The sequence below is a fragment of the Zosterops lateralis genome (genome assembly GCF_965231275.1).
Source record: "Zosterops lateralis genome assembly, chromosome: Z".
NCBI lineage: Eukaryota > Metazoa > Chordata > Aves > Passeriformes > Zosteropidae > Zosterops > Zosterops lateralis.
In genome coordinates this window covers 12,756,713-12,766,941 of record NC_139800.1, presented here as the reverse complement: position 1 = coordinate 12,766,941, position 10,229 = coordinate 12,756,713, and the positions used below count along the sequence as shown (strand labels likewise).

At 38.7% G+C, this 10,229-nt stretch overlaps 1 protein-coding gene across 1 annotated transcript in view; it reads right to left on the bottom strand.

Annotated features, from left to right (window-relative positions):
• Window positions 1–3,583: 3,583 nt before the first annotated feature.
• ANKRD55 (ankyrin repeat domain 55) overlaps window positions 3,584–10,229 on the bottom strand; it is a gene marked incomplete at both ends in the record, with an annotated part of 45,402 nt that continues 38,756 nt past the window's right edge. The window contains 2 exon segments of the mRNA XM_083884141.1: window positions 3,584–3,837; window positions 7,968–8,069. Coding sequence (XP_083740267.1) covers window positions 3,584–3,837; window positions 7,968–8,069 — 356 coding nt within the window.

Below are 10,229 nucleotides of genomic sequence, written 5' to 3'. Positions count from 1 at the left end.
CCATTCATTATCAATGTGTAAGCAAATGGTCCACTGGAATAAAGGCTGCTTTTAAAAGCATTTTGAAATTATATTCATTGGAATGGTATAAGGAATGTAGAGCCTATGCCAGTGAGGAGATACATTGTGTTTTGTTCAGAAAATATATCCCTTGTGTCTATGTATTTTCTTAGCTCTCCGTGCCAAGCTGAACTCCCCAGACACCTGAATACTTCACACTCTATGAATAAACAGTCAGCTAGTGTCAGAGAAGAATGTGCCAGGATTATTTAATCACTAGACAGACAGGGAAAAAAATCTCTGTCATGACCTACTGACCAGACATTTCTTGGCAATTGCTAATCAACAATGTTAGCCTTTTATTATCTCTCCTGCCATTATCTTCCAGGAAAGGTCTGAGCAAGAGGTCAGAGTAGCTTAAATAGGTATTGGTTCATTTGTTATCTTTCATGCAGTGTGCTGCAGTCAACAGTCTGCTCTCCATTGGAGGTGAAATACTTCACCTTAATTTGTTGTGTTCCTTTACTGTAGAATTTGGCAACCAAATTAAAAAAAAAAAAAGAATACTTTCTGGTGGGAATGTTTCTGAGAATAATTTTTAATTCTTTCTATGAGCATTAATTTTTGAAAGATCTATATTTGGTAAATCACAAACTACTTCCTTATTGGCAGTCTACAGAAGAAACACATTAAAAAAAATGACCTGGATCTTAACTCAGATTACCAGCTCCTAAGACTGTCTCTGTTGAGGAAAGAACTGTATTCTATGCTTACCTTTGAACAGGCAATTGGATTTGCATGCCTTTCCTGAAAAAGCCTTTCTTAGGTTGCAGACCCCCCATTAATTCCTAAAAGAAGATGGGGAAAAAGGAGTAAATAATAGGGGATATTCACCTAGCACCTGCCTTCTGTCAATCAAATGTATTGTGTACACAATGGCAACATGTGGTAACAAGTGACTTCACCTGAAATTCTACATTTTTAAAGGAATTTAATTTGAAAGACAGTGTTATCTTTGATCAGAAATTGTTCATTATTCAGCATATCCATCCATGCTGCCTTAACAAAGCACTGCTGAACAGGAAAACCAGAAATCTGATTGCTTCCTTTCTGGGAATAGAAGTATCCATTCTCAGAAATGGGGAATTTCTCTCCCTTTCTCTCTTGCTGTAATACTGGAAACATTTGAAAGTTGTTCAGTCCTCTCTGGGAAGCCAATACAGACTGCTCTATCTTCCTCTCCAGCATAGAACAGCAGCTGGCAAACAAATGAGTGCCACCACAGTTTCATGGTTGCCATTAGGCAGCCCAGGACTCCTCCCTGGGGTAACCTGGACCCTGGACATGCAGGGTAATGAAGAAATAAGAGAGATCCACCTCCTCTCGTAAATCCAGCAGTAGCAATGAGGATCCCCTTCTATTCAGGATAAACTGAAGTTGTATCACGTGACCAGCTTCTTTTGAGGCATCCCAGTAGATGCTAAAGCAATGGTTTCCACATCCATTGAAAAGGGCTAATGTGGCAAAGGAGTTACAAATGTTTGACCTCACTAGGATTTCCCTGTGCCATTTGGTCTTCCTTCTCTTTCACATGCTGTACCCATTCCTAAGCAGTTTATTGAACTAAAGATAATTGGTCTCTGCCAGAATGGTTATTTTAGGCTTACATTCTGTGAAGAAGACAACCCTCCTTGGAATGCCAGAGCTGTAGGAATTAGAATCTTCCGTGCAGCCTGCACCAAAACCATTTTCTTCGTACTAAGTGGAAACTTTAATGTTTGTAGGTAATAAATTATGAACCATTTGTCTATTGTATGAGGCCACACAGACAGGTACAAAGTGGCGTAAGTGAGGACAGAGATTTTGGTACTTGCCATAGGGGGAGTTTCAAGCAGAGAAGCTCAGGGGCTCTGTAGAGCAGAGAGAGCAGCTCAGCCAGTGACCTCGTGGAGCAAATACTAGTCTGCTATACTGCAGGAAAGATTCTGGACTTTTCAGTGAGGCTGGCCTGAACAGGACTAGTCAGATGCAAAGACAGAGCATGCTAGAATTCATTTTTCCTCTAAAAGCACATACATCTGTCATGCAGTGTTTTTTCCATCTAGCCTCAGGTTGTCTGTGAGGTCCAGACACATGAGATTTTTAGTGTTATGTTTTTCATCAAGAAGCTAGATGTTTACATCACTTGTTGAATTTGAGCTTTATACCCTGACATTTGGGTGAGATGTTTAAAAATAAAACATTCTTTTATTTGCGTGCAGAAGTTCCCTCTTCCCTGTGTTGCATCAGAGCAGCTGTTGTTGTGCTCTGCTTTTTTCTTTCTGGGATTCTGTGACAGCCACCAGCCATCCTATTTACAGTCGTTAGTGCAAGGAAATTGGAAACTGCAGCTACTGGAACATTATCTTCTACTGGAAGATTATCTTCTTCTTCCTGTCAGGTTTGTCTTTCACTGTGACATAGCAAAGGAAATGTTTGTACAGCTTAGAAGACATTTATCTAGAGATAAACAGAAGTGCCAGGTCCTTGTTGAATGAGCTGCTGATATAGAGCTAATTTTGGACTGGCTTACTAGAACTGGTGATACATAAGGGGGACAAAAGGGGACAACCTCCCCCAGCCCACAGCTCCTCTATAATCAGAAGTGGAGAAGCCTCTAAAGCAATTTCATCAAGATTTAGATAACCCTGAAGCAAGCAGAGGCTGGCGTCTTTGTTAGTTTCTAGGAAAGGACAGTCTTGTGCAATGTTTAGTCAAAGGCTTATACCACTTGTAAGTGTTCTTGACTGTACAGCAGTCTAGTTAAATTTTCTCCAGTTCAGTGATCAAAGTGAAACAATGCCTAAAACCTCACAACTGTGAAATCCTTGTTTTATGAAGATAAAACATTTTTGTCAAAAATTGCATTTTTTTTCACTGAGGAGTATGAAGAATTAAATAAAACATAAATCTGTCTGTGAAATGAACAGTTTTGAACAGTGCATGCTAAAGGTCTGTCTTCCACAGGAATTTGTGTTTTGTTGTACCTTTTCAACTTGTTGAATTCACAAACCCCATGAACTTACAATTTAGAAAATGTGTGAAAAACAAAGAGACAAAAGAGTTCAATTGCTAAAACTGTGTTTTGAATTTATTTTCTTAATCTTAAAAATATTTTTAATGGCACACAGCATCAGAATCAGCACCTTTGCATTTACATACTACTAAGAAGCCCTGTCAATTTGTTTCCTTAGTTCCAACTTTTGAGTCATACAGAAAACTTTACTCTTTGTTCCCTTTTTCTATGGAAGGCTTAACAGCACATTGCTGCAACAAAATAACATTACGAGAGTTCCACTCACAAAATAATTTTACTGGACATTAAATATTAATTTAGTAATTTCATTATAAATGAGGACTATAATGCAAATGCCTATACATATACACACACAGTGCAGCTTTTGTGATTTGCTATCTTATCTTGGTTTTTGTTATGCTCCAGTTCACAAGAGTACCATTAGTGCAAATAATGAGATTTAACTGTATAGTTATCTTTTAACAACCACTTAGACATATTACAACTCATTTAGGCCAGTGTAATGAGTTAATTTTCAGCATCTGATTTGGTGAGTGATTTCTCAAGCTCCTCTTCAGGATTAGCCTTCTTCTGGTTTGGGATAGCAGGTAAGACACAGCTTGGTTTTAGATGCTCTCTTGGTAGACCAGGCAAGAGAGGAGAGAGGCTATGGCTCTGAGAACGTCCTGTTTTTGGAGATCTGGAGATTGGAGCTGGTGGGAGAATAACTGGACTGGTTCGTAGGGACTTAAACTTCTTAGCATCCTGAGATGGTAACTGAACTAGAGGAAATAGAAAAAAAGAGAAAGTGCACAGAAAGTGAAAAGCATGGCATTTTTACAAATGATTTTGCAGCTTTTTTTTGAACTGTTGTCTCTTACTGTGTGTGCTCAAGCCTGTACTTGAAAAATGGGATCAAAATATTAATAAAAAATTGTATAACCCTGGCAAGGCTTATCTTCACCTGAAGAAAACAACTCCAGTGTTAAGCGATTTAGTTTTGGTTTAGTGACCAGTAAGTCTTGAAAAGTTCACAGATTTACTTTTGATAAGCAGAGAACCTATCGTTTGTCTGGAGGAGACTTGGTCTGTTTGGAGAAATTTTCACAATATATTTTTTCATCAGAAACCACAGGCTGACTGTAACAGAAGTTTCAATGGGAATATATTTTTTCTAACAAAAATGCTCATCGCTGAAGAATGCTGATCAAAATCTAAGGAAGATGAAATGGAAGAATGTGGGATGTTGTGTCTGGGTTTCTTTAGGCACATTCAATCATAAAGATAGGCCCACACATGCTCTGCAATTCACAGGCCTCAAAAGTTGCCCATTACCCCACAGGACACCAAGACACACACCAATACACCTAAGAAGTGCACCTGTTATGTATCTCTCTTGCTGTCTTGTAAGAAACTGTGGATTTAGATCACTCTTAATTTCCACCTCACACTGATTAGTGTAACATTGTTTGTGCTTTAAAGCTAATATAGTTCTGTATTTTCTCTAAATTGAAATCCGCCTTCATTCAGACCACTCACTAATTTCCTGACTTTTTAAAAGGCCTTAACTGTAGACCTACTCTTCTGTGCTATCAATTTATTGTGAACTGCATTAACTTCTTTTCATTTTATTTCCATTTTATTCACAAGCTCTTTGTATACAGTTTATTTTTTTACAGTTTAAACATATGAAGAGTTGTTTCTGGAGTTACACCATCTCTATTTTGGCTACAGAATCTTCTTGCAATTTTTTTGGTTTATTTTTTTCTTACTTGCATTCTCATTGCATTTGTGATTTCCTTCCATCTGCATATTTACGATGAAATATCTGAGAGTAATCACACAAAGTACTGCCTTTAACACTTTCCTCTGAAGTGTTCTAGCTGGAAATTTTGTGTTTTATTTAATTTGCCCCACTGAAAACAAATGTTACCTCCCTAATGCCTGCAGTGTGCCCTCACTGCATATATTTGTCTATCTATATCTGTATCTACCTATTTTAACTAGACACGTGGTGCAAAAGAAGCTAAAGTTCTTGTCATAATCCCCTGTAGCATACACCTTTTACTAATTTAATCATTGATTATTCATTTTTCAGGAGTAGTACTTTCGAAAGCTTACCAGGTATCAACTTAGGGCAAAGCAGGATCTTTAGAGAGATAATTTAGAAACTTGGTAGATTCTTTTCTTTTTAAGCTAAATTCAATTAGTATTCAAGTTGTGAACAGACAGTGTTTGCTACAAATGCTGGGCCTTTGGCAGTGTACTGTAATTCATGGGTCATATTTAAGATTCATTCATGTTCAGAAATTCAGGAAATCACTTCTCCTTTCCATGCAAAACCCCCAAACCATTAATACTTTGTTTTAGTTGGTGTTGAATTTCTGTGAATCTGGGAGGGCTATATACTATAAATGAGCCCATTTGTTTTCTGGTGCATGGTAGAGTGCTTTCAGTTCACTAAAATTTTGGTTTGCAAACCAAATGTTGAGAGGCTGACTTGTGTCCCTCTTTGGAACATAGTCATATGTTAATACATTCAAACTTCACATCTGTGGGAAAAATATCCATAAAGCTTTATGTACTTTATGTACATCAATAAAAGCCTTAAATAATGGATTTAAGTAGGCCAAAAGATCAGACCTTCTTAACTACATAAAGAAGTGAGAGGAACAGAGAGTTCTCTAGAAGTCCCATCTTTGTTTGAAAAACTATTCTGGCATTTTGTGAGGATTGTGCAACAGTCTGTTTTCCAGGAGTTGTTGTAAGCGTTCTTTGATGAGCCAGAAAGAGTGTGAGGGATGAAGCAGCAGCATGTAGAATAGGAAATGCAGTCTGTGCTGAGGCTACTCAAGAAGCCATGTGAGGGATCTCTGGCCCTGGGAATATCTGAAGGGTGAGAATTTATGGTTTAAAGTCACTCAAATACTCTTCCTAGGCTACTGTTTCATTCCTACTTTCCTCTTTCTAATGTTTATTTTAAAATGTTTTTATTTAGAGATTTAATTTCTTCCTTCTTTTTTTTTCTTTGCCCTTCCTCTTTTTTGGGAGGCACTTCTTCTTTCAGTTGATCTCTGAGTAGTGTCAGTTCTCATTCTAGTTTTTGCTCATTTTATTGTTCCAGCTTCTTGGTAGCATTTTTTTAAAAATTTTTCCCCCAACATTAGCATATTTTTAACACACATCTTGTGTATTAAAAATACTAGAGAAACACAAATATTTATACTCAGTCTTTGTTGCTGCAGCACTTTGCCTGGATAAAGGCTGTATCCAAAAGGTTAATTCTTTTAGGCCTGGATGGAGGATGAGTGAAATCTCATACTGAGATGAGACTCTGAAACAGTTATTTAGAAAGCTTCAGGAGCAAATATGTCATTTGTGTTAACAAGAAATACAGTGTATTTTGCAAATAATTTTTCTTTTCCATTACTGGCTTGAACTAATGTTCAAGCAGTAATGGCACCTGGATAAATGTGCTGTGTCAGTTAATTAAACCAGGATTCTTAATTGTGACAATTGTATCTTATTTGTAAAACAGTTTTTGGCATAAGACTAGAATGAAATTCTTGACCATTTGTATGAATTCATGCAAGAACAACAATTATTATGAAAGAATTTTTAAAGGATTTTGCTTACAACTATGATTTAACTAGAAGACAGAACATGAGTAGAAATGCTTAAAAAATATAACAATTGGACCTGGGGTTTTAAAAGCAATTAAAAGCAATTAAATTATTTGCTTCCTTCTGAGCAGACAGAAAATATCACCTCAGTAATTCCAACACCTTTTCTTCTTCCTGTCTGATGTAGAAAACAGCAGCAGTGCAGGATTCTGTACATTCCCAGCCAGTCTGATGGTCCTTGTAAGGCTGCCTCTTCCTAATTCCTAGTAATACTGTCATCATTGCAGAAATGCTACTGACATTCTGATTATAAGTGGCAGGGAATCTTAAATTTAGGTCTGGATGCACTAATGCTTTAGGACCTCGCTGATCCAATTAGTAAACTGTAAATCCTGATCCAGTATATAATGGAGATTTGTGCTTTGTGGAGCACAAAAATGTGAGGTTAGGATGCTGCTGGGAATAGGGTGCCTGTGTATGAAGAACACCTCAGCTGCTGGCTTGATCCAGCCTGGATCACAGTCTTGACACTCGGCTGGGACTCTGGGAGTGGGGTGAAGCTCTCCTGCCCTTTGGGACCACTGCTTCCCCAAGCTGAACATGAGCCAGCAATGTGCCCATGCAGAAATACAGCCAACAGCATCTGGGGCTGCATCAGGAAGAGCATTGCCAGCAGATTGTGATAGGTGATTCTTCCCCTCTATTTGGCTTGGGTGAAACACATCTGGAGGTCTGAGTCCAGTTCTGAGACTCTCGGTACAAGAGGGAAGGGAACATACTGAAGCAAGTCCGATGGAGGGCAATGGAGATGACTAAAGTATTGCAGTGTCAGCCTTAAAGGAGAGGCTGAAAGAGCTGGGACTGTTCCACCTCAAGAAGAGAAGGTAGCTCAAAGGACCTTATCAATATGTATAAATGTTTGATTATGGGCAGTAATGGAGAAGGAGACAGACTCTTCTCAGTGGAGTCCTACGGAGGGAAAAGAATCAATGGCCACAATTAAGTAATAAACTTTTTCCTCTGTGGGTAGTCAAACACTGGAAGAGATGCCCAGAGAAACTGTGTAGTCTCAATCTCATTCATAGAGATATTTAAAACAAAACTGGGTGTGATCCAACGTGCTGGAAGTGACTTCTCTGTGGACAGGGGGGTGGATAGACTCCAAAGGTGTCTTTCTACCTCTGCCATTCTATGATGCTGAAAAACAAACATGAAACCTCTCTCAAGTCCTCGGACTCCAGTGCTGGAGGCAAGTAGTGATATTGTAACAGACACTTGTGTGTGCTTACTTTTGTGGGCACTGTGGTTTGGTATTGGAGCTAGGCTGTTCTGTACAGGCATAGTATTTTTCATCTTATGTTGGTCTATGGACATCCGTTGAAAACTTCTACCTGTGAAAGAAAAAGAAAATTATTATGGAAATAATTGTAACTAGTGTAGTGCACTGTGCATGTCTGGCTTCCAGAAGAGAAAAGAAAACTTACTTAGTATTTCTCAGAAATATGTAATGACAAGAAACCACTGACTGAAAAAAAAGAAGCTGTTGCTTAGTTCACTTTACTCATAAAAAAGGACTGATTGGTTTAGTATAACCTTCATGGATACCCTTATCACTTCCTCTTGTGTAACATAGCAATAGGTCTTAAAATGGACACATTTTATTAGCTAGGTCTCTGTAGGAATATTTGGACTCTAAACCTGTAAAATTATTCGAATAGATGATTTGATTTTAGAATTGAAGCCTAAATTTGCAAAATACCCTGGTTGGGTTTTGGCCTTTTGTAAGTATTAAAATGCAGAGTTCAACTGCTGGTTGGAAAAGGACATTAAAGGCTATTAGCAGTAAAGATGAGCTTTGAGAGAGTTTTGTTGCAGATGAAAGCATATCACAACTGATAGAAGGCAATACTGATCCTTATTTAGACTGTGTTTATGGCAGTATCATTTTCACCAAGAAGAATATATACTGGAAAAGGAAAGGTTAATTGGTTCATTCTGGCATACCACATCATTGGTTAAGATTAAAGTTAACTTAGGTCTAATACTATTAAAAAAGACAGTGTGTTAGATGATGTAATGCATTTCATCACATAAAGGACACATCTAATACTGAAAAAAATAGAATCTCAAGCACCAAGTCAATGTTTTCACCAGATTTTTTTCCTGAGCTGATCTTATTCTGTGATGCTAGAGTCCCTCAAATTATTTTTCTTGTTATCCCCAAATCTGTGAAGAGCCATGTAATGAGTTGTCGTGGCAAGTAGCTGCTCATCCAGCATGGCTTTGCAACATTGCTCACTGAAGAGCAGGTGTAGGGCAAGAATACGGGTGATCTCACCCCGATAAGTAACAGCTGTGTTGATTAACCAATACAGCCTCACCCCTGATGAGTCACAGATATATCCAATACAGGTAAGTGTGATCAAAGAGAGTGGGTTAGCTGGTGAGAGGAGAATCATGAAGAAGGCGATACCTTGAGGAAGAGGGAATGAGAGGATTGTGAAGAAGGAGGATCCTGGGGAGAGAGAATCACTGCTGTGAGGTCAGTCTGGGTCTGCAGGTAGAGCCTGTTGTTGGAACCTGCAGTCCCAGTCTAGCTGGGTAAAAGCTGCAGTCAGAGTCTACAAACTAACACATGCAGTCACAGTTCAGCAGGAAATAACCAGCAGTCAGAGCCTGCAAGGGAAACCTACAGTAGGAGGTTGCGACAGCCAGTCAGTGAGTAGTTGGAGTCAGGATGGCTGAGCTGTAAGGAGGAATAAACCAGGACCCTTTACTCTGTGTCTTGGCTCATTACTGCCCTCTAACAAGAGGGCTGCTGCAACAAGCCAGGTATGTGCTCTGTGAGCACAGAGACACTGGGTAGATGTAGCAGGATATCCTGCAGAAGGAAGAGATGGAATGATATTAATTGCTGTTGTGGCTTTGCAGCTGGTATGTGAAAATACTTATGTGTTGTTGGGCTGTGCAAGATAAAGTTACAGAAAAATAGTTGAGCAGTTTTCTAATTGTGCACTGAAGTAGCTGTCACAAATGCTGTAACTATGTTGCTGACTGAACAGATTCTGTGTGAAAGGAGTTCTGGTGGTGTTTTTCAGGCAAACCACCGTGTTACAGTGCAGCCTTCAGCTCAGCATGGGACAAGGGTCTCGTCCAAAAGCCACAACAGTTGGTAAACATTGGGTCAGTCTGCTGGATCCTGTGGTTAAGCTGATATGTTCAAGCTATAGCATGAAGAAGTCTTGTATGGTTGAGCTCTGTTTAATAGAAACAGACTTCAATTTGCTTTTCGTGTATTTTACTCTTTAACATCTCTAGTGTCTAGTTGGTAAATGTCTTCTATAGACCTTGCATCCACTTTGCACAAAGAACTAAATATATTAATTCCAATATAGCAGAGAATGGTTTGTTGCTCTCATTAGAGCAATTCAAGTTATATTGGTTTCTGTGATGCCTGTGCTGAGAACTAATGGCTTATTGTGAATGTACCATTATGGCTTTGATGATGGGGGGTTGTTGTTGCTATCAAGAGATATGTTCATTTGGTAAAC